The sequence below is a fragment of the Biomphalaria glabrata genome, chromosome 8, assembly GCF_947242115.1.
Source record: "Biomphalaria glabrata chromosome 8, xgBioGlab47.1, whole genome shotgun sequence".
NCBI lineage: Eukaryota > Metazoa > Mollusca > Gastropoda > Planorbidae > Biomphalaria > Biomphalaria glabrata.
The window spans coordinates 1,593,764-1,618,699 of NC_074718.1; the positions used below are offsets into that span (position 1 = coordinate 1,593,764).

Sequence of the window (24,936 nt, forward strand, 5' to 3'; positions counted from 1 at the left end):
TCAGTTCAATTTCGTGTCTCAAATTAAAAAAACAACGTATTAATACCTTTCCTCGGTTTATCCAGACATCCAACCATATTTCTAGCGCCATCAGTAGCCACTCCAACTAATTTCTTCCAAGGAAGAGCAAGGTCCTCTATGATGGCTGACACTTCTTTGAACAGGTCTTCTCCAGTTGTAGTCCCATGCATGCTCCTCATAGCTGCAAACTCCTCTGTTATATCAAAATTGCTGTTTGTACTGCGAATAAATACCAAGAGTTGCGCAGTATCAGTTATGTCAGTGGACTCGTCAGCAGCAATAGAAAACATTTCGAATTCTGATGCTCTGTCTTTTAATTTTGAATGAAGATTTACCCCCATATCTTCCACTCGCCATGTAATTGTCATGCGAGAAAGGCTGACAGCTTCTACTGCATTCTTCTTTTCAGGACACATTTCTTCCATCACTGCTAGCAAGCACTTTTTTACAAATTCGCCATCGGAAAAAGGCATCATTGCAACTCTGTAGCTGACCCTTATCACAGACTCATTTTCTTGTCTCTTGTTGTCTAATATTCTTGTCGATCCCCCAATCTCTAGTCTTAAGTTGACAATCTTGTCTTCGCGGCTAAATCCAAGAATGCCACCATATGTGTTTATGTGTTGGGCTTCATGATGTCTTTTAATGTTATGTTCTTTAAAACCAGCCACACTTTCTTTACAAATCAAAGATCTGTCCACTTTTCCTGAAAGTTTCTACATTCAGAGTCCACTTTTCGTTTCTTAGGCTCTCCCACTTTATTAAATCACAAACGTTAATACGATACCAATCACTTTGACATCAAAAGAAAACGACCCAAAACGATGCATCAATGATGCTCTGTATTGCACACACAAGGTGTCAAGGACATGGCTAGCTCAAGACAGTAGTGGAATTTTCCAAGAATTAAAAATAGCTGTCTAGTTTTATCGTCATTAAAAACAACACTTGTGTTCTTACAATAAAAAAAATATTTACTATGAATATTAGAATACCAAACCTAAAGATGGAATTCTTCAAAGAATGAGTGAGAATCCTAACTTAAATAGAATATTTTTTTCAACATTCTAATTTTTTTTTTACAATTTGTTCCAATGCTTTGGCGGGCCGGATAAAAGCACGTCCGGCCCGCGGGCCGTAGTTTGGGCATTGCTGCTTTAATAGATGAAACAAAGAACAAATATCTTTTAACATTTCATTCAAATGAAATTATAACAATTAGTGTACAATCTTTGCACTGCATATATAATTTAAATCACTTGTATACCATCTTAGTATTTTCATATGTAATTCTTAAAATTCTTAACAGCAGCATTTCATATGACCATGGCCATTCTTATTGACATAATTATTACCTTTCCAATCAGGAATGTCATATTTGTATCTGGGTCGTACAATGGCATGATGGTCCTGAGAACAAAGTTAAAGAGCTTTAGCGAATTGTATTTACTATATTCTGACAATGGTCAGTGAAATTCTAAATTACATTTTGTTCTAAGCTTAACCAGAGATGCAGAAAATAGAATCCTCTAACCCTGTTGATGAATCAATATCCAAGGAAGATAATGAGGTTGACATCTGCCTTGAGTCCCAAACTTTTACTTCCCTTGTTCTACCCTAGAAGTGAAAATGAATCTAAATATCTTACAAATGAAGACAATGACTAAAAACTGTTTTATTGATCCTTATTAGCACTGTTAGTAGCACTTTCCATGACAAAATTTTAGGAGTTTTTTAAGGATGAAATGTACGATGTGTGATGTGTTTCCTATTAGTTTGTGTGATACATAGTAAAACATACACAAAACTAAGCATTTATCAAATCAATTATTGTTATTTGATTTTTTAAATAATAAATATCTTGCCAATATGCCACAGAAACAATGTTATCAGCTGTTGTATGCCCACAGAAAATGTAATGAAAGTTATCTTTTAATCTAGTAACAACTTGACTGTCATCCCAAAACCTCAAACAACCATTTTTTTTTCCCAAAGATTTATTTAAAAACATTACAAATGGTTACTTTTCGATTTTTTTAAAATAAGAAGCATTCTTAGAGATGCCTTATTCATGATGTATATTCTCTGTGATGGAAATTTACATTTTTAGTTCCTATGTGTATCTTATAAATACTAGAGTCATAGTGTGCATTTGAGGTAATGTTTTATTCTTCTATTAGTTAACTTAAATCCTTTTCATAAACAGAGCCAGTAATATATAGGGCATAGGGCAATATTGGCCTATTTGAATGTTTAGTTGACATTTGCTTACTAAAAAAATGGCTTTTGGATTGGGGGGGGGGGGGGGGTTAACATATTCGAGTTTTTTTTCCTAGCAGAATCTTTTTCAACCATATAGTTTCCCTGGCTTTTACGAGTGAAATAATTTATACGGACTTTTCACAGCTGTATGCGAAATATTTTTGTTAAATCTACAGTAGATCTAGACTCCAGATCTAAGTGACTAAAATTCACGGACTTTTCAGGGCTGTGAGAGAAATATCTTCACTATATATATTCTAGTGATTTAGCGTAAATCTAGAGTCTACATCAAAGGCACGAAAATTCACGGACTTTTCACTGCTGTGTGAATATTATCTTCACTAAATTTACAGAAGATCTAGACTCTAAAGCTAATTTGGTAAAATTCGCGAACTTTAACTCTAAGTCACTAAATTTTGCGGACTTTTCACGGCTGTGTGAGAATTATCTTCACTAGATTCTAGTGATTTAGAATAAATCTAGAGTCTAGATATAAGTTACTAAAATTTGCGGACTTTTCGCGGCAGTATGCAAATTATCTTCACTGAATATACCGTAGATCTAGAGTCTAGATCTAAGTCACTAAATTTGCGGGCTTTTCACTTCTTTGTGCTAATTATCTTTCACTAGACTTTTAAGTGATTAAGTGTAAATCTAGAATCTAGCGTATTTCTAGAGTAATCTAGACATTAGACATCATTAAATTGACTAAAATTCACAGAGTTTTCAGGTTATGTGCGAATTATCTTCACTAGATCTAATTTAGATCTAAATTTAAATCTAGATACTATTACAGTTACTAGATACTAGCTAGATCTATTAGATTTACCGAGTTTCCACGTGAAGTCACTCTTACTATTACAACAAGAAGATTTTAGGTGAGGGAGGGCCCGGAGGGGTGTAGCCTACAAATTAGTCTGGTAATTGCTCCAATTATAGACAATAGTCACTACGGACTAGATCTTGCGCATCTTTAGTGGTAACAATAAATGGAAACAAACATTTCTACGCTGACTTCAGAAAAATACTGCCAGGTGAAATGCTTGCTTGAGCCAAGGCCATCTTCAATCACGAGGTCGCCCTTCACAAGTGGGTGAAAGGCGGTGTAGACACGTCACTGGTCAGCTCATTAACACAGCCAGCCTGTAAGGTCATGCGATCAGAATCAGAATGCCTAGTTACGCTGTCGTTTTTCCCCTCACATTTTTAGCAAGAAATAAGCAAAATTATATTTTTAAAAAAATATTGGGTACAAATTTTAGGAGAGTGGACAAAATTTTAGGAGACTTTCTGCAATTTTTAGGAGAATTTTAGGATTTTAGGAGACTTTTCATTTTTTAGGAGATTTTAGGAGTTTTTAGGAGCGCTACAAACCCTGTATTAGACATTTGTAGTGATTAAATGGACTCTGTTATAATTAAAAACAACAGCAGTCCCCACATAAGAGAAAAAACACACAGCTAAATGTGATTACCTGAGAGAAACCCGTGGAGAGAATCAATTCTTTCCCAGCAAGCCATAGAACTCGAGAATCTTTGACATTCTGATGTCCATTTCCTTCCTGCAATATAAGATGAGAAACTATTCAAAGCAGGGCTTTTGCTTTTTCAGCACATGGACCAAAGGTTTAGAACTCACTCCCTATGGATGTCAGACAGACAACATGCTTCACTACATTTAAGAAGAACATTACGACCTATCTGTTCAAAACTTTTTTAGATTAATTTGTCATTTTAGCTCTTGTGATTATGTTTGTAAAGTTATCACAGCACCTTGAGCCTACATTTTGTTTGTTGACAGCACTCTATAAATTAAATTACTTTTTTTATTATTATTATCGAAGTAAATTTTTTTAAAAGTTGACTGTATCAATAGCAAGTCTTTTTTTTTTTTCTTAGTAAATGTCATCCACAATTTGCAAGGGTAAGTATAAAGACTTTTTTTTTTTAGATCATCATCAAAATATCGTGCTAGGTTCACGAAACAATAATACATTCGTCTCAGCCACAGTGTTCTACCTGGATCTTCTTATGGACTAACCTGAACAACAGAATTGGATCGAGGATCTATAACTCTGATTTTCTTGTCTTTACCAGATGTAACCAAGAGAGAGCCATCTCCTTTCCATGAAATACTTTGAATTTGGTCAGAACTTTTGGAAATATCTGGAATTTAAATTTTGTTATATTTATATAAGCTCCAAAGTTTAAATGACCAAACAATTTATTTACATTATAAGAATTTGTTTTCTTGAAAAAGTTTCTATCAAATCCTATTTGAAATTAAACTTTAAAAGTTATACATTGTACAGACACCTAAACACTAAGATTGTAAAATAAAAATAAAAAAATAATGTATTTTTTTTCTTCAGATTAACTAAATTCATGAATGGATTTTCTTCAGATATGGAATAACATAACATGAATTGATTGAACATAAATTCTCACTGACTGAAGAGTTCTTGTCCACTGGCTCCAGTAATGTCATACAGTTTAACAGTAGTGTGTGATGTTACGGCTAATATGCCCTCTGCCTGAGGGTTCCACAAAACATTCTCAATTTTTCTATCAAACAGTGGAAGTGACAAAACAGGCTGGGATAAAGAACCAGGACTGGACTCATCTGGCAGTAACCAAATGTTGACCTAAATATAAAAATCACATTAAACATGGCAGAAAATCTTTTTTATGAAATCAATAGAAAGGAAATAATTATACAAAGACAGATCAAGCTTTAAAAAATCTTTACAATCATGTCACCTTGAAAGAAAGTCAAGAGAAAAGAGGAGCAAAACTACATTAAAAAAACAAAAGGCAGTTGCCCAAAGGCAGACCATGATCACAAAGGTGTGATGTTGCAGAGGCAGATCTACAACAACTCAAGAGTTGTAGGACGTAATCATCTTCTTTTTTGAAGTAACGTCTGTATTATATAAGATAAGATAAGAGTTCAGACATATATGTAGATGAAAATCTCAGGAGAGAATTGAATGGAAAAATGTGTTTAAGTAGGCCTGGGCTCTCTTTGGGCTGAATGGACTCTTGCAAATGATAATTTGCCATCTGTAAAATAGTCTGACCAACACTTTAAACTTTGCTTTCTAAACTCTGTCTAGAAACATCTACATCCACCAGATAATAAAATAAACTTTTTGAGGCCTTGATATATCAGGAAATGGAAGCTAACGAAATTTTACCTTACAATCTTGAGATCCAGTTGCAAGCAAATAATCATCAAAGGGAGAGAAATCAAGATCTGTTACAAAATCTAAAGTGTTGGAAAAAAAGAACTTTATTATATTTTGGTTGAGGTGGTTGTCAAAAAAAAAAAAAAAATGGTTATCAAAAAAATGAGTATAAAAAAATATGAATTGTGCATTTGAGTGAATGTCAATAAAAAAGTATAAACAATTAGGGAAAATAGCTGATTTGAATAGTTACTGTGCTGCATTAACAGAAGTGAAAAGAATTAAGTTGTAGTCTATTCCTGAAGCGCAATAATTATAAACATTTTAATCTGACCTACACAAACATTTCATGAAACTATTTCAAGCTGAATGAGACTGAACAATTTTCTTAAATCTTGTCACTTAAGTTAAAGGCGCAGTGGCTAAGTGGTAAATTGTTTGGCTTCCAAACCTGGGATCCTAGATTCGAATCTCAGTGAAGACTTGGATTTTAAATTACGGGATCTGCTTCTGATTCCACCCAGCTTAATAGACAATAGTTGGGGAAAAGTATAGGTAGTTGGTCATTGTGTTGGCCACACAACTATCTTGTTAACTGTGGGCCACAGAAACAGATGACCTTTACATCATCTGCTCTATAGATCGCAAGTTCTGAAAGGGGAACTGTCACAGTCTCAGTTGACATTGCATGATTTATATTCACGTCATGTTAAGAGTTAAAAGACAAGTGGAATTCCTGATGTAGAAAACAGGAAGTAGAATGAATAAAGTTGACTTTGAGTTCCGTCAAGTCAGTTATTGAAGAAAAGTGGTATCCTTTAGACCGGGTGGTCAAGTAATATTTTGGTCCAGGACGGACAGTAGCGACTTAGAAAAGTCTGTAGTAATAGCAGTTAGAAAGTAACTTGTGGGTAGTCGTTGCCAGTGTTCTTTTTGAGACATGTATTAGTTAATCTATATTTCTGCACAGTGTTACCCGCTGAGATGCGGACGTGATTTGTAATCTAGAGACACTAACATATATTGGATACATTTGATACCGCTGTTATGCGGATAGGATTGTTTATTATTTCTTGACTCGTAGCACTAACAAGGAGTGCAATATTATAATTATGTTGTAAAATAAACTTTATATTTGTCTGCTGAAACGGACTTAAGTCAGTTTGTAGTGTATATAATTGTCGCGTGTTAAGAGTACTCCAGGAAGCAAGAGCCCAGCATTTCACGACATTCGCATTCTTCAACATTACACCATTTAACATCATCTTGTCACTTAAGTGGATGGTTGCAATGGACAGTCATTCCCAGTGCCAATTTTTATAATTTCTGTTTTACCTTTTATTTATTTTCAGCTTATTCTCTACCTCCCAGGTGCTCACCCTTCTAACAGTTCCTCTGACTTTAGTTGCCTGTCATACGAAGGGACTGAAGAATCCGTTTTGAGTCATGGCAAGGAAGTGGTATAAAATAACCACTGAGTTGATATGTGAACATAGTATTGGACCTAGAATTGATCCTTTGATACTGTTGTAAACTTGTTCCCCCCCCCCCCCCGACTGATTATTTTTTCCCACATGAGAACTTTAAAAATTTTGTTTATGTTTGGAGGCGAAACTGACCTGAGCGAGTGTGTTGATGTGTAAAGTAACTGGAGTTATGATCGCGGATTTTTCAATGGAGTATTGTTTTTCTTAAATTGCTTTTTGTGAATAGTTGTATGTACATTTGATTAGGAGAACTGTGAAATTATTTCGATTACTTGGATTATTGACTGTTCATAGTGGATTGTGCTTCTGCGACCAGAAGGAAATCGGCGACCTGACAATCTGTGAGTTAACTTTCTTTAGTCTATTCCAAAGTCGTAACAATACTTTGAGATTTTGCTTGATGAGACTGTCACATTAATCACAGCACTGCTCAGTCAGGTAGGATCAAAACCATTTTAGAATGATCCAGAGAAGCCAGAAGTGGTGCAGAATCTAGCCATCTTAATCTCATGATCTAGCGTGTATATATAACAAATTGTGAGTGAATATATAGATATTATTGAATGTAAGTTAGCGCTCCTTACCTGCATGAGCATAGATTACTGGCAAGGTGTTTCCTTGACGACCACTTGCATTTAAAGGTAGATAACCTAGATTACCACCTCCTAGATAAAAAAAAATGTTTATGTTAAATTAAGAAAAATATAAAGATACTCATTTTTTAAACGTTTTATTAAAGTGATTATCTTATAAGTTTACATCTATTTTATTTTTAATTCAATCAAGTGATTTATCCAGAAATATTTATGAATTTTGGCGTGAGATCAAATATACATTTAGCTTAGATATTATCTTGTAAGTTTTTGCGTAGAGATTATCATTTCGCCTTGAAGTGGCTTAAAGGGCAAAAGAGTCTATTTCACCTTGGTTAAATGTTTCGTTCAAAAAGTCTGTTTCATGTCAAAGATTTTTTTTCCATTACATTTTGAGTTTTTTTATACAAAATTTTAACAATTGAAAACATAAGCTGATAACTACCTACACCCAGAGACAATGTTGCTTTATGTAATGTTGAACATAGCAATGGAATACATACAGCAGTAACTACCTACCTCCAGAATCAATATTGAAAGCAGCATAAATACAACTTGCTTTAATATGGTTTCCACATGAGGCATTTATGTCACTGACTGGTATGTCTTGAATGAGTTCCTACAACACACAATTAATTTTACTGAAGACATTGTAACATCAAAAATAAATCTGGCCACATTAAGATAGCTACTGTATTTATAATAACAACTGTGGAACAAATTTTAATTTTTTTAAATCTTTGAATAACATTGAATATTTTATACAAGTGTCTAACTTCTTCTTGACCCAAATGTAGGATTATTTTAACTATTTCTCTCCTAATTAAGGATATCATCATTGATTTGACCTCATTAAATTAAATTAATTTTGGGTTTTATAATTTGTTTTACACGGTATATAAAAAAAAACATGCATTCTCCTATAATTCTATACAGAGAGTGACGTTTTCTGATTACAAACAAAAATGTTATTGAAGTTTAATCATATCAGGGTAGAATGTACAAATGAGAAAAATTAACAATTCTGTCAGAGTGTGGAAAAATAATTACGGAGATAAAGAGTTAATACTTGTTTTAGATTAAGTGATGTTTTTTTAAACTTCAAACTGTATATAAGTGAGTTAGTTAAATGTTACAAATCAATATATTGATCTATTGAAAGGAGAAATACTTGTTGAAAAAATGTGTAATACCTCTTTTTTAGGAAATTTTGGGGCAGCATTTTTATATTTTGAAACTTTGAACCTCCAAGCCATCCTGATTTATTCAAAGTTTCACTGACCTAAAATACAAAGATACAAGAATGTTTATAATCAGAGAGTCTTCAAAATATGTATGTCTTGTAGATGGAAGTCAGAATAGGTGGAAATCCCATATTTTATCCCAGATAGTATGCGTTATATATGCACCCTCAATGAATATATGTCTGAAAAACATCTAGTAGTAAGTAAATAACACTTTCAGACCTTTTGATTGGGCAGATAGTGTAAAAGTAATCTGTTTTCATGGCCAATAGGTTATGAGGGTGTGTTATGGCCAGAACAATGACTTAACTGGGCGGGCCCAGTTGGGGCCCTTACTGGGCCCAAACTCTTTGCTATGAGGGACATCCTCTGTTTGAGACAACTCAACTCAAGAAAACAAAGAAATGAAAAAAATACAAAATAGAGCAGTGTGATTTACAACAAAAGAATATTCACATTTGATTAGAGTAATACCATTAATAAAATCACTAAACGTAAAGATACTTCAGGACAGAAGAATAAAAAGTAAGTAGCTATAATAAATAAAACACTAAACCATAATTTACAAATAAAAAAACAAAACCTAATGAAAAACTCATAAAGACTGAAAGATAGATGCAAATTTCTTATTCCAAACGCTATAACAAATTCGTACAAGCCACAAGTGCTCCTTCTTCCCTAGTGCCTTTAGAGAAGAGAATGGAATGGGTTGCCTGAATCTATACTTATACTAGCCTAAATTGGCTAAATCTATTACTAAGTATTACTACTACTACTACTACTAGGCCTACTATCTAGATCTAGAATAGTGACTAATCTAAAATGATAAATCTGGATTCTACTAGTGTGTTTTATTTATTTTATCTTTATGTCTTGATACTTGCCCAAGCCAAGAGTTGAGTAATTATAATTATCATTAAAAGCAATTCAATACAAAGAAGGTCATCTATGATATTGATAGGCTTTTGATTACTGCCCTTACTACTGGTAGATTAAAATCTATCTAGATAGATCTATTACTATTTGAATCAACGCACAATTAGATCTAATATGGTACTTCTCTAAGGAGGCCGAGGGGGGTGTGTCTTAAATAATTTTAGCTTGGAGTCCTATTTAAGTCTACTAATCACTAAGTGACTAATCTAATCTAGATTGAGATTCTAGCAGTCTCCGCAGCGGCATCATGAATGACAAGATTATGAACTAACTGTGTGAGCATTCATGGTACTTTACAAATGTTGTTATTTAAAAGAAATAGATCGTGTAAACCCAATATGTTGAGTCCAAATTTTAGTCTAGTTCTAGATCTATAGATCTGTAGATTTATTTACCTACCCGGAATAGATTTTGTCTCATCCAGGGTTCTTCCGTGAACTTTGGCCCAAATGTGTCAATGATAATTGTAAAATTTGTCATAACAAATATGTTTCGCGAAACAATTTTCTAATTTAGAAAAAAAACACAAAAAAACTTCGATCCACTATATTAGACACAAACATGTACTAATAGATCTATTATCAACTTCACACACCCTCACCTATTCCTTAGTCGTTTGGGGCACCGCGCAGGATTTGTCGACCGTCTTTCTCCATTCCTGTCTTTTGCTTTTTTCATCTTTAGGTACCTAGACTTTAGTCTACTAGGCCTATACAATACAATAAATTATTTAGAACTCTTCATCTACATATTTCCTTAGCATGGGCGTAGCCTGGAATTTTTTTCGGGGGGGGGGAGGATTTTTTCTCCCCCTCCCCATATATATATTTATATATAGGCCTATGTATATTATGAGTGTGTGTACGTAATTAATCTTTATTTCATTTTGACCCTTCATTCTTTCGGAAGATGTTTATTCTTACTAGAGCTAGTGGAAAGACTATAAATATCCCGCCCCTTGCCAGGGGGTTTGGGGTACGGGGCAGAGCCTCGACGCCAAACACTATTTTCAGTATCTAAAACAAAAAAATCTCAGGATGTTTTTTTTAAACAATCTCAAAACCCCCTTAGCTACACTCATAGAATTTGGTGCCTGTAGTTTGCTTTAGAATATTATGGAAGAGTTTTTTTTTTTACCCTCTAAGCTTAAAGCCCTCTCTAGAGGTTTTTCAAACACAAAGCACCTCTTGGCTACACTCATATAGTATCTGGTGACTGTTGTATGCTTTAGTCTTATATTGAAGAGGGGGTTTTATCATGAAAAAAAAATTTTGGAGGGGGTTAGAATAGAAGAAAATCTACCATCATACTAAATCAAGTTTGCTGAATAGAGTTAATATCTTTGTTTCATGGTTAAGAGCCTCTTTTAAAAAATTTTTCACACAAAATTTTAACAGTCAATAAATCAAACACACCATTTAATTTTTTGTTCCAAATTTAATACACATATATAATACATATTTAAAATTGTACAACTAAATTCAATAGATACTTGATATGATCATAAAAATTTTGAGAAACCTTGACATGTTACAACAACTGATTTACATACTTGATGTTCACAATAGAACACAATAAGTCACAATGATTCACCGGGAACCACAAGCCAAAATGTAGAAATGATTTGTGTGAAGAAATGATCTAAGTAAATAACAAATAAAATAAAAACCACCATTAATTCTATAAGCATCCCAATGATGCTGTTTAGTAGCAGATGCAATAGTTACAGCATATCTACACTGAACACAGCACAGCCTCAAACACACAGCACAGCCTCAGACACAAAGTACAGCCTCAAACACACAGAGTCAGTGAAATGATGTGTTTTGACTTGACAGCTTCAAGTGTTCTTTCACATTACTGCATCCTGCTGGACAACAGGGGAAGACAGCGTACAGGATCTGAACCTGGCTACATCTTATACACAGACGGTTCCAAGCACATAACACATGGCCAGGAAGCCAGAGTGATTGATACACTTCCACTTTAACTCGAAATAATGTGGCATTGAAATAATAGTAAAATGGTTGGTCAACAACACCAAATAATACTACTTGTAATAGTAGTTTCCCCTTTAAGACCTTATAACATCATCTGCCCCATACACACTACTTGTACCATGATGATATCTTTTTTAGACCAAATATTTTCTTAGATAGAAATAACATTCACTTGTTGGTACAGTTTATCCAATGGAAATCTAGATTTATGTTTATTAATGTTAACCTGAAAAAATGTCATAAATCATCATTATGTTTTTGGAAATTCTTTTTTGATGGAAATTTAGACAATAGAAAGGTATAAACATATGAGTAGTATCATTCTCATTTTCAACCTTTTCAAAATACTATAAACATTCTTTTCATTCAGCATAAAACAAGTCCTAGAGCTTCAGCATAAAAGCAACAATAAATATGACTAACATGAGTGCTGAGAGTTTTGCATGCATAAAATGCTGTATAACCATAAAATATACTTGCACTCAGAAGACCACTCAAGACATTCAATTGTTCAATATTTCTAAATTGTTTTATAAACAAAGCAAAATAATTATGCTATTTTGTGATAAACATTTTCTTCACCATAAAATTAAAATATTTTTTTTTTATTGTATTATTGTGAACATTACCAAGATCTATAAACAAAATGAAGATATAATGAGACAAAATGAAGATATAATGAAACGAAATTGAGGTATAATGAAACAAAATGGAGTCATAATGAGACAAAATGAAGATATAATGAAAAAATGAAGACATTATTGAAACAAAATGGAGACATGAGACAAAATAGAGATGCTATTAAAACAAAAAGAATTTTAAAAAAATGTAAAAGATTACAGACTTATAAAAACCAAATGGAGACTTGTAGACAAAATGGAGACATTTACTGAAACAGCAAGGAATGTAGACAATAAGCTCAAATTCTATGACTCTATTCAACTTCTTTTTACAGCAACAAGAGTTCCAAATATGTACAGGACTGGAATGATTCAAGAATTCAAATTTAAGACATGTGAAGTGTAATAATTTAGCAGTTTTCACTTTTATAAATGAAATCTAAGTGACTCACTAAAGTAGCCACATGATTCCACTCTTGAAAAACTTAACAGAAGTTTGTGTGTGACATAGTGTATAGCATCCTTTTTAAAAGCAGCAGTTCCCGTGAGTTAAAATTAAAGTTATGTCTGTTGGAAACCAAAATAAAAACTAGCCCTAACCTAAAAATGAAAACCACATATATTAATCTGTTCAAAACTTGCATAATACAAAACATAAAATATTTTGATTTGATTTGTTTGTGCTTTAAACTAGAAACAAAAAAAATCAGTGAATCCAATAAATACATGCTATATATCCTTCACAAGTAATTTATTACAAATGACATGCACACAAGCATATAAGATAATACTGTTTTTCAAATCCTGGGGATAAGTTCTGAAACTAGCAACTTGGGAAAACTTTCTTCACAAGACATAATAGAATGATCTAATCCAGGAATAATATACAGCATAATTATTCAAATTTTTCTTAATTTGTTCACTTGTATTTGGAAGTCTTTCAAAGTTGGCATCATATATATTAATCAACTTTTCCTTTTTAAAAGTTACCATCATATCGAAACTTTCTCTAAACTTACCAATAAGTTTCTGTACTCTGTTCAATAATTAACTTCTAACAAATGTCTTTCTTGGCTTGTTGTTAGGGTCTTGCTCTAGTCTATAGTGAACTTCATTGATTGCAGCATATAACACTAAGTAATATTATTTTTGAAACATCAATTCCACTTCTAAGTTTTCTAAAATTATAATTTCAATGGAGCTTCTTTGTGGTTTGTATTTATTTTACATTTTTTTTAACATTCACAGAAATCAAACAAGTTAAAATAATAATAAAATAATAATAGAAATTTTCAAAATGCTCTTTGTATTCAAGGACTAGTTATTACTCCTGACTACATTGTCATTTAATCCTGATTATTGGTCTCAATTTTCTCCCTTCAACTCTGCACTCTTCTTTCTTTTCTGCTTATCAGTTGGTTAAGGGAGATTTTGGTGAGTGATAACTTTGAACTGTAGCAAGTCAAGTCATCAAGTAATCAATGCTTACAGTCATCTAAGTAAATACTTGAGAATCTGTACACTGTAAGTTTAGCTGGAAATTAGGTTTTGGCAACCCAACTTATTTATTCAAAGTTTTAAAGTTTTCATGAATGTAATTTAAAAGTTTGTTTGGAAAAACTTTTGATTCATCATACATACTAAACTGTATATTCACACATGCATTAATATATATATGAATCACTCTCTCTCTCTATATATATATATATGTATTCTTATATTTGGTGCTCATGCCACACTCTTTTAGTTTCACTTCTTCAAGTCCAATGTTTCATGTGAACAGATACTACAAAGAATGTTGGCAAGCTGCAGACATCGACAGCAGACGTAGACAGCAGATGTAGCTAAAAGCACATCCAAAAGTTTCATCAACATGTAAGACATTCAACACTTGAGCTGAAAGCTAGGCTGCACATTGATCCAACTATCCCTCGTGTTGGTTTCCGCAAGGTCAAGGTCTATAAGTCCTGCCTGACTAAGCATCAACTAAACAGAGGGTTTTCATCCTCCTCTTCCTGGCTGTTCAGGTTAATGACTGACTGACAGAACTCGTCTAACACAGGCATATCCTCCTCCAACTTGGAAACCAAAGCCTCGACGTCACACAGATACTCTTCCACAGAAACCTTGCACTCCTGTGTCTCGTAAGTTTTGGGGGCTCGGAAAAAAACACCAAGAAAAGCTTTGACATCCCGAGGGTCATCGTCTGCGGCGAACGGAGGTTTCTGCGAATAAACAAAATAAGTACTGGTAAATGCAAACGATAAGAGGTTACTGTGACATGTTGAAAATAGCAATGCAATATTCCTTAAAGACACAATAAAAAAAGAACTTAAAACAGTGAATTAATGCAATGAATCATTCAAAAGGAATATTATTCAGTGTGATAAGCATATCTTATTCATGGATGTTGTGGGAAGCGAGGTGGAGAGGCCAAGTGCGCTTGAACTTGGCTTGGCTACCTGGAAGGGGGCTCGAGGTTCGACACCCGACTCGGGCAGAGTTGTGTTTTCTGAGCGCCTAAAGGCAGCACGGAAAACCAACTCCTAGATACCCCCTCCCCCTCACTGGTCCACAAATGAGATTGGACCAAAAGCGCTCTGAGCATGCTATAAGCATGAAAGTAGTGCTATATAAAAGCTATAATAATAATAATAATGTTGTACTCTTAATAACTAATTCAGGAAAGAAAACAAACTTGCAACTTGAGGTCAATAACAGTAAAACCAAGAACATCACAATGACAAGAGACAAACAGAAGGAGGATATATTAAAATCAAAGACCACACATTCAAAAATGTCCAAACTTTCAAATACTTGGGAAGTACAACTACTTTAAAAAATGACCTACTAACACAAATAAAGGAAAGAATAGCTGGAGGCAACAGAGTATTTTATATCACCCATCATTTACGTAAGAGCAAAACAATATCAAGGAAAACCACAAAATAATATACAAAAGCATAAAACCAGTAGCAATGTATGTAAGTGAGACCCAGACACTGACAAAGACAACCGAAAATCTACTACATACTTAGAAACGAAAAATTCTTAGGAAAATCTATGGTGCTATACAAGATGAAACAGGGTGGAGGACATGCACTAACCATGAGATATATCAATTGTATGAAGACCCACCAATAGTGACAGAAATAAAAACAAACAGACTATATTGGGCAGGTCACCTTGAAAGAATGTCAGAGAACAGAGGAGCAAAAACTGTATACCGGCAAAAACAAAAAGGCAGGTGACCCAAAGGCAGACCCTGAATGCGATGGATTGATGATGTGGAGGCAGATCTACGACAGCTTGGGGTTCGGGCGTGGAGACAAAAGGCTCAAGTGAGATCTGAATGGAGGCATGTGTTGAAGCAGGCCAGAGCCCTCCATGGGCTGTAGCGCCACTTGGATGGATGGATGGATATTTTACACATTTAACCACTGAGTGAAAGAAGACAACCATTCAAATACTGATGTGAAATATCAGTGATTATAATAGAAGAAATATTCCAAGCCTAGATTTTATAAACAAAATTACAAATATAAAAAATGTATACAATGTATTTAACAGTTATAGTTATGTATTTTGTATGTATTATAAATGTATTGTTTTGGTGAATTACGTATTTATGAAAAAAGATAATTAATGGATATTAACAAGTAGAATTTTTGTTCTCTTCAACACCTGATGAGAGTTTGACAAACTTTGTGATGATATTAAAGAAAGCCAGAGATTCAAACCCTGACTTTTCATTACATGTAATTTTGTTCCATTATCTACACAAAGATCCAAATAATGATTTACTCAGTTATGTTAGGATTGCATAGTCATAAATATATTGTTATAACCCTATTCGGGCAAAAGGGTTAACTGTGTGTGATCAGCTGACATATGTGACACAGGCCAGTAATACAGTTTAGCGTGCTATATTGAAAGGCAAGGGACAGTACTGGCATGAACTTTGCACGTGAATAGCGCCCATGTTAAGGTCATCTGATCATAAGCCTGCGCAGACCAGACACAGTGTGTAGGAAAGCTGCAGTTCAAGACCGGAGAGCGTTGAGACCGGGACTGTTAGTCAGCCATGAAGTCGGTCCTGGTGCAGTCCTCCAGTGAAATGTATGAGTCCAGGAAGAGACAGTAGAGTTTATGAGTTTAGCACAGTGATATACGGTCTAATGTTGTAGCAGTTGATTGTGTTGCCAATTGTGTCGTATTGGCTGTTTGATTTGACCATTATTAAAGTACCAGATTATTTGGAGTCTTGTTGTCAGGTTCTTGATGTGTTGATGTGTTGTGTATCATAACAATATATATTTATTTATCTTAAAAAAAAATTCCATGTCAAAAAAGATTCCACAACTTTCCTTCCAGAAACAAGAAAGATGGATGTGAAAGAAGTTACAAAAAAAAAAAAAAAAAAAAGAAAATCAAATATAATGCTTACATCGACCATAACAAACTCATCTTCTATAGACATCTTCTGTCCTCTCTGAGAATCTATTGGAACATTTTCTTTTTCTCCTTCCTTTGAGTCTGGCCTGCTGCTTCTTCGCCCATCAATAGCCCATTCATCGTAGGACTGTTTGCTTTTCTCTGACTCCTGTCTGGCCACCATACTTCGTCTCATCAGACCTTCAAATGGAACTTTGTGCTCTATCACTTTCTTGTGACTGGCTTTAGAGAAAGCTCCAACAACTGGCTCTGGAAGTTCCTCTAAATTCAGAATACTGAAATTAAAGACAGAATGTTATTAGTGTTTCTATCAAATCTTATTACATAATAAAAGCTTTCAACAAGTCTTAATGTTGTTTGTGATTGTTGACAAACTTAACATCTGCCTTAGCTCAATGGGGGAGGAGTTCCAATATTACTCAAAACCAGACATCAAAGCCAGGCTATATTGTTCAAGAAGAGATGTTCAAATGAAGCACAGATTATGTCTAGATAATATATTAGTTCAACAATGAGCCAATCTAACTTTATATAAACTATTTTATTCAGTTTTCTGACATATGAATGTAGAAAGAAGCCTGAAAATGATGCAGTGTCTGTTGATCACAAATCTCTTGAGAAGTAAAATGTTTGCAATGACAAATAAAGGGTTACAAATCTAAGAATTGTATTTTGGTACATCCTTTTCAACAAAACAGATTTAATTTATAAACTGTAGATAGAGCTACAATATGTTCTATAGCTAAATGAATGTGGCAGCAATAGTTTATATCAGCTACTAACCTGGAGTGCGTCCATGGACTAGACTCTGAGGGGAATCGAGCTCTTAGTTCATGTTCCTCTTTCTCAATAGATCCAGGAGAAACAGCAAAACAGTAAGGACTTTCAGATCTATTGACTGGGCTGGACAAAATAAACATAAATAATGGAAATTGTACCCAATAACCACAAATAGATACATTACAAGCTAAATAAAAAATAATTTATGGTCAGTCTTAGAAAAAATCTTTTATTGGGAATGTACATCTTTTTCCTCTTTATCAAGTGTTACATTATTTTGTTTCAAAAATACTTTCTACAATATACTTACACAATTTAAAAAACAAATCAGTATGCAAAGCAAATGTAGGGGCTGCTATTCAGAATAAATGTAAATGTGATAACGTAAAGATAAGGCGCATGTAAATGTGATAAAGTAAAGATAAGGTGCATGTAAATGTGATAACGTAAAGATAAGGTGCATGTAAATATGATAAAGTTAAGATAAGGCGCATGTAAATGTGATAATGTAAAGATAAGGTGCATGTAAATGTGATAAAGTAATGATCAGGTGCATGTAAATGTGATAAAGTCTTCATGAATTTTTACCTTCTTGGAGAGGGAGAACAAGGCTGTGGATCTGACAGAGCAGACGACGCTGAGGACGTTTTATACTCCTTCATAAAATAATTATCTGTCACCTCAATGGCCTGCAGAGCAGAGGCAGACATGGCAGGGGAGAGAAGAAGCTTGGTACGGAATGAGACATTGATTGTAAAAAGCCCTTGAGCTGTGGGCACAGCGCCAGCTCGAACTGTTTTGAAACCTTCACCCAGAAAGTGAGTCTGAAAAAAAACAAAAACATGATGAGCGATTGAGAGTTTCAAAATGAATAATTCATTTCTATCAAATCAACTTGATCTAAAAAGCAGGGCTCATACATCCTCTCAAGGATCAAATATCATATCTAGAAAACTGAACAATTAACACATTTAGAGAAGACTAAAAATAGTTTTAAAAAATTCAGGTAAAAAAATTGAAGTTAGGCTAAAAAATTTGACTACTTCACACATTTGTTTTAGCACACCTGTAATAGGTAATACATTTTTTTTTTAAAACATCATTAATACATTTTTCATCTCAAAGTGAATTTACCAAAGTTCTTATCCTCTGTCAAGTGCTGTTGAAGTATTTGTAATATATATTTTTTTTCCACTTTATTGGCACAATGAGTACAGAAAGAATTATTTTATGTGCTGTTTGATTCCATGTGCACATCATTCTTTGGCATCCTTTATTTATACAAGTCATTTTAATTCTGTCTTGCAAATGCTTTGAGGCATTGGGCAGCATTTACCCTTTGTAAAGACAAGTTTATAAGCCTTTTTGGACTTGAATTATTGCCATTCGTGTTGCCACTAAAATTTCTATGAAACAGCATCACGAATCTCTGCTTTCTGTATCTTAACAGGGAGCTTTAGAATGATCTAGATGATGCTACCCTTTAAACTGCAGAGTTGTGTTGGGTCTTTATCTGTAGACTTTTGCCCAAGTAGTGGGGTCATGTGGGTCATGTCACCTTGAGTTGAGGATGTGGTGTGAGTTGAATGAAATTGCTAGTTACTAAAAGTAACTGGTATAATAAATGAATTCATTATTACTTCATTTAATGTTAGTCATCTCATTAAACGTCGTATTTCATTATTAGGCCATTTAATGTTGATAGTTGTGGTATGCTCACCTGTTAATAGTACAACCATTTATTCTTTATAGTATTTCCACTGATTATTCCTGACAGTATTACAACTGTTTATTCCTGACAGTATTACAACTGTTTATTCCTGATAGTATTACAACTGTTTATTCCTGATAGTATTACAACTGTTTATTCCTGATAGTATTACAACAGTTTATTCCTGATAGTATTACAATGGTTTATTCCTGATAGTATTACAACGGTTTATTCCTGATTGTATTACAACTGTTTATTCCTGATAGTATTACAACTGTTTATTCCTGATAGTATTACAACGGTTTATTCCTGATAGCATTACAACTGTTTATTCCTGATAGCATTACAACTGTTTATTCATGATAGCATTACAACTGTTTATTCCTGATAGCATTACAACTGTTTATTCCTGATAGCATTACAACTGTTTATTCCTGATAGCATTACAACTGTTTATTCATGATAGCATTACAACTGTTTATTCCTGATAGCATTACAACTGTTTATTCCTGTAGTATTACAACTGTTTATTCCTGTAGTATTACAACTGTTTATTCCTGATAGTATTACAACTGTTTATTCCTTTTGTTAGCCTGTTGGAGTCCAGCCAAACAGACACAAGCTTATTAAACTTTTGCTAGAAAAACCCATCCTGACTCCTCTATAAAGTTATACTAATAAAAGTATGTAAAGAATAACAATTCAGCTGTGTTCAATTTTAAGAAAACACACAATGTCGGGCCAAGAGTAGCCCACACCAAAGGAAAAGTTAGCCAATAAACTAAGCAGAAATATGTGTGGAAATAAATGTAAGTTAAGCAGACTCAAATGAGAACGCAAAGCTAAGTTGAGCTGCATTAATTGCAAAGTGTTATATATTTATAGCTTTTATATAGCGCTACTTTCATGCTTATAGCATGCTCAGAGCGCTTTTGGTCCAATCTCATTTGTGGACCGGTGGGGGGGAGGGGTTATCTAGGAATTGGTTTTCCGTGCTGCCTCAGTAAACATAACTCTGCCAGAGTCGGGTGTTGAACCTCGAGCCCCCTTCTAGGTAGCCAAGCCAAGTTCAAGCGCACTTAGCCTCTCGACTAAGCTTCCCACGCTTTAGTGTTACACTAAATCTCCTTTCCATATTTAGTCACTTATAAGTATATATATATAAATACTTCCTATTTTGTACTAATTTTTTTTTTTTTTTAGAAAACAATTATTCACATTTGCTTATATCAAATCTGTTTAAGTCACCAATTCATTTCAATCTTATAATGTCTGAGGACAATTCAATTATAATTTTAATTATATGAATAATAAGATACATATTCTAGAAGATAACAAAAAAATGCATTGATGTAAAAAAAACAACAGCTGAGAATACAGTCTCCTACCTGTGGCTTCCCTAAATATAACCTGTAGTTCAACTTAAAGCCTCCTCCTTTTTCCCCTTGATTTTTAGCTAATTTATATGCAGGCATAGCACGAGTTGCACATAACAGAGATTTCAAAGTAACACCTGGAAAAAAAAATATTTTAATAAAAAGTACACTATGTAATATTATTACAAGTAATATTATTCTTTAGTAAACTTGTATATCAATTATTCAAAAATGCATTTAAAAAACTGTAGGTAGCAGCCACTTTAAGGATTTCTTGAAGTTGAGTGAAGAGACTTAGAAAAGCTAGATCAAGAAAATTCTAATTAAAATTGTAACTCCAGCCTAAAATCTGATTTTTAAACTATATTTTTTGTTTTAAAAAAAAAAAGCTTTGTATTTTGGATAAATGTTTAAATTTATATTCTAGAACATACACAGCCATGGGGGCCAAATGGTAAAGCAATTGGCTTCCAAAATGAGGGGATCCTGGGTTGGAATCCTGGTGAAGACTGGGATTTTTAATTTTGGGATCTTTAGGGCACTTCTGAGTCAACCCAGCTCTAAAGGGTACCTGACATTAGTTGGGGAAAAGTCATTTCTAAAAATGTAAAAAAATATATTCATGAAAGACAGAAATCTTTTAAATATTTAAATATATAAAAACCATGGCATGCAGCAATCCTCAAAGAAGACTTGTTAAATAATATAAAATATCAATAATGAGATCAGAAACAATGACAAGTAATATGCACGGAATACAAAGTGCATTTAGCCAAATATAAAGGGTCAAATTACTGAAGTCAAGATCCACAAACTCCTTTTTTTTTTCCTCTACCATAACATAAGCATTATCTAGTCTTAATGCGCCAATGGCACCAAGGAATGTCATTCTATTGAAACTCTTTAACAGATTAAACTTTCAAGTGTAGCGTGGAAGTTAAAGCTGGCAGACTCAGAAATTTTGAATCTCTACAAGTGATATATCAGAATTCAAAGTCCTTGTTATAAGAGGGAGCACATTTTCATGTTGCCATTGGGTCCAACAGTAGAAATAGACAATGATTGCATTCTTTGAATTAGGCTTTCATAAATACTTAGTGGAACCTAACTCAGTTACTAGAGCAGTAGCTTTGAATTAGGCTTTCATAAGAAGTGGAACCCAACTCAGGTACCATAGCAGTAGATTTGAATTAGGCTTTCATAAGTAGTGGAACCTAACTCAGGTACCATAGCAGTAGCTTTAGATCTGCTGCAGATGATACTTTCTGCTATTTTAGAGTCAGGAAACATTAGTGTCATTCGCTTTGTCAGGATCTCGTACACCGCTAAAATTAGACGTGAGTTCAACCACTACATCAGCCAATAAAACCTCAGCCCTTGCCACTTTCATCTAAAAATAACTCCCCACAGAAGTTTGTGGTTAACAAAATTTTTTATGGAGGCAGCTTTACTAACACTTAACATTAATTTGCTTTTAATGTGCATTTCATGAGATATAGTCACATTTAACATCCAAGACTTAGATCTTACTTACACATTCTAGTAAAGACATGCTGCAATTTGCTGGCGGTAGTATCTAGACTGCTAAGATTAAAAGAAATGTCCCAGGTCTCTAAAAACATGTGATCCCCATCATTAGTCACCAGGGGGATCTCAACACATATACTTTGCTCCCTCACAGGGAAACATTTCACACCTTCCAATACTTTTCTGATTTGTTCTTCAATTGCTGCATTGTCGGCTACTGTTATACAGAACTGAATGAAGAAATAGAAAAACAAATCAATCATAGAAATTATATAGGGCCTAAATAAAACTGATTTTATTGTATTATATAAATATAAAATAAGCCTAAAAAAAATTAGCTCCTTCCATATGTGAAATGTAGCAAGTGGTGATGACATCTTGACATAAAAGGAAGCCATAAGAAAAATACTAAGAGATGAGAATATCCTACACATCAATATGTAGTTGTGCATATATATTGTATTAATTTATAATTGACTATTAGATTTATACTGTACAGTTATACTTATTAAATCTAGACATACTAAGTATACTGTGAAAGTGTATTAGTAAGTATAGGAAACCACTTTAATTCTAACTAATGATCAAGATCTATAATAAAATTTAGTGAAATAAATTAGATGTAGACTGTAGTTATATAACATTATTATATTAACAATACTAAAAATATAAGCCTATATTATTAGAGGTCTATATATTATATTATTACTAGATCTATATAATTAATATATTATCTAATATATAATAATATAAACTAGACTATTTAATATTTATTATTATATTTAATATATTATTTTAAATTTATAGAATTAAAATTCAATTATTTATTAAATTTATACTATTTAACTTTACTTTAAATATTTGTCTTTATTAATTATAGACAAATATTATTTTAACATAGATCTAGATTCTAGAATAGTTACAGTTTGTAGTTATTATTATAGTTATACTTTTACTACTTTTAATTTTATAATTTAATAATTATTATTATATTATTATACTATTTATTTATAGATTAGATATATTCTAAAGTCAGTTACAGTAACTCTAACAGTAACGTAAGTGAGTAAGATATCATAACTCTTAACTCTAAGTAGTAAGTACTTTAACTTTTAAGTAGTCTAAGTCTAAGACTAAATTATCTAAAAATCTACCTACATAGTCAGCTGATGATGGTTCTTTTAGAAGGCGTTTATTCTTTATTTCCATTCGAGACTGTATTATAACTTGCAAACATTTAAATGTAAAATTTTTAAACATTTTTTCAAAGTTATCATCTTTTCCAACACTTGCTTCAAGATAATAAGAGTTATTAGCCATCGCCATCTTGTTTATTTTGGATGCCAGCTGTTTCTATATTCCAGATTCAGCTCAAAGAGCCAATGTCACATCGAAGGATGATCAACACGAATTTCGACACAATTTCATAATTTTGAGAGTATTTACACTATTGTAATGTATTTAGGAAATTACAACAATTTTTAACAAATGATATGTTAACAAATTACAGATCTAAATTAATAGAAGAAAAAAATCTTTGTTTTCATTTCTGGTTAACGGAAGTTGATCTATTTACATTGAAAGTAGGTTAAACCTCAATAGTTTTTATATAGGTACTGTGAAAAAAAAAAAAGGACAAAGAAAATAATTGTATTTATCTCGGGCAGCCAAAAATCAGTTGGAAAACATAGCCTACTTGTTTTATGTAAATTAGAAACAATACAATAGAATACAATAATTAATGGAATACGAATCCTTTAGTTAGCTAAATTTGTAGTATCTGTTGATCTTCTTTTTTGAAGTAACGTCTGTATCATATAAGATAAGATTAAAAATTAATGATTAGCCTACGCATTATTTTCATTGTTCTGATGCTTGAAATCTTTTCTGGGATACAAGTTTATTAATATCTGGTTGAAGTTATGTTTGTCATTGACTCTTTCATCACTGATGACACATTTTGATCAGATATTCTCGAACGGTGTCTTTTAGTAAATGTATCGATAAATTCAACTAATGGATTTCTTTGTCACACAAAATATTTTTCATACGTGGGGAAGGGAGGGGCCCATCAACATATTCTTATGCCCGGGCCCACGGGTACCTTGCTACGCCACTGTTTCTAACCCCATTCATGGTTGGTGCGTCATCCGCTGCTACACTAGCTAGCTTTACAAAAAGATAAATTGTACTGCAATTTCAATTCCTGTAATTTCTCAAAAACATCCTCGCTTGTTGTGTTCTTATGCATAGAACAGAGCTTAAGTAGTTCCTAATGTATCTCAAAATTCTTGTGACAGGCCCTGTTGCGATTTAGTTTTTTTTTTAATACATTTTTTTTTTCAGAAAATATTTTACCTGAAAATTAATGGTGACTGTTTAAAGCTTAGTAATTTAACATTATTTTGGATAATTCTTGTGGTGGCCAAGCGGGCCACAAGCGGCCCGCGAACGCAATGTTTGACATGTCTGTTTTATTTTGTTCTAGATTTCGTTGTACATCCATAACTAGAGACCTAGTCTATTATCTACCGGTATATCGAGTCTACGCCCGGGCAATGCTTATGAGACTCACCGTGGCGCTTGGGTGGAAACGGTCGTTAGAGGCGACGATTAGGCGAATAGTTCGGGTGCCTAAGGACAGAGTCCATTGCCGTTTTTTGCTGTTTCGTTTTTATGGCGGACGTGGTACAGACTACAGAGAATGAATATGGGGGGGGGGGGTTTCCCCGGTGTG

At 33.4% G+C, this 24,936-nt stretch overlaps 2 protein-coding genes across 5 annotated transcripts in view; both read right to left on the reverse strand.

The window, feature by feature from the left end:
* Nucleotides 1-10,196, reverse strand: part of LOC106065926 (coronin-7-like) — a 41,108-nt gene extending 30,912 nt beyond the window's left edge. The window contains exons 1-10 of one of the 4 annotated variants that reach the window (XM_056037716.1): nucleotides 10,130-10,196; nucleotides 8,744-8,832; nucleotides 8,070-8,169; nucleotides 7,542-7,622; nucleotides 5,480-5,550; nucleotides 4,735-4,927; nucleotides 4,324-4,448; nucleotides 3,758-3,844; nucleotides 1,556-1,638; nucleotides 1,377-1,431 (exon numbers count right to left, since the gene is read on the reverse strand). In XM_056037716.1, coding sequence (XP_055893691.1) covers nucleotides 1,377-1,431; nucleotides 1,556-1,638; nucleotides 3,758-3,844; nucleotides 4,324-4,448; nucleotides 4,735-4,927; nucleotides 5,480-5,550; nucleotides 7,542-7,622; nucleotides 8,070-8,169; nucleotides 8,744-8,806 — 858 coding nt within the window. In that variant the 5' untranslated portion in view covers nucleotides 8,807-8,832; nucleotides 10,130-10,196. Of the gene's footprint in view, nucleotides 1-1,376; nucleotides 1,432-1,555; nucleotides 1,639-3,757; nucleotides 3,845-4,323; nucleotides 4,449-4,734; nucleotides 4,928-5,479; nucleotides 5,551-7,541; nucleotides 7,623-8,069; nucleotides 8,170-8,743; nucleotides 8,833-9,449; nucleotides 9,469-9,831; nucleotides 9,853-10,125 lie in introns of those variants that run through there. The other 3 variants (XM_056037717.1, XM_056037718.1, XM_056037719.1) reach the window with 3 other exon arrangements.
* Nucleotides 10,197-11,217: 1,021 nt separating this feature from the next.
* LOC106072466 (autophagy-related protein 13 homolog) lies at nucleotides 11,218-23,756 on the reverse strand. The gene is made up of 7 exons (XM_056038963.1): nucleotides 23,358-23,756; nucleotides 22,207-22,429; nucleotides 20,685-20,809; nucleotides 18,174-18,409; nucleotides 17,589-17,708; nucleotides 16,798-17,080; nucleotides 11,218-14,575 (listed from the first exon to the last, which is right to left on the reverse strand). Exons 1-7 carry the CDS (start codon nucleotides 23,523-23,525, stop codon nucleotides 14,333-14,335), a joined length of 1,398 nt encoding a protein of 465 aa, XP_055894938.1. The 5' UTR covers nucleotides 23,526-23,756; the 3' UTR covers nucleotides 11,218-14,332.
* Between the last annotated feature and the right edge of the window lie 1,180 nt (nucleotides 23,757-24,936).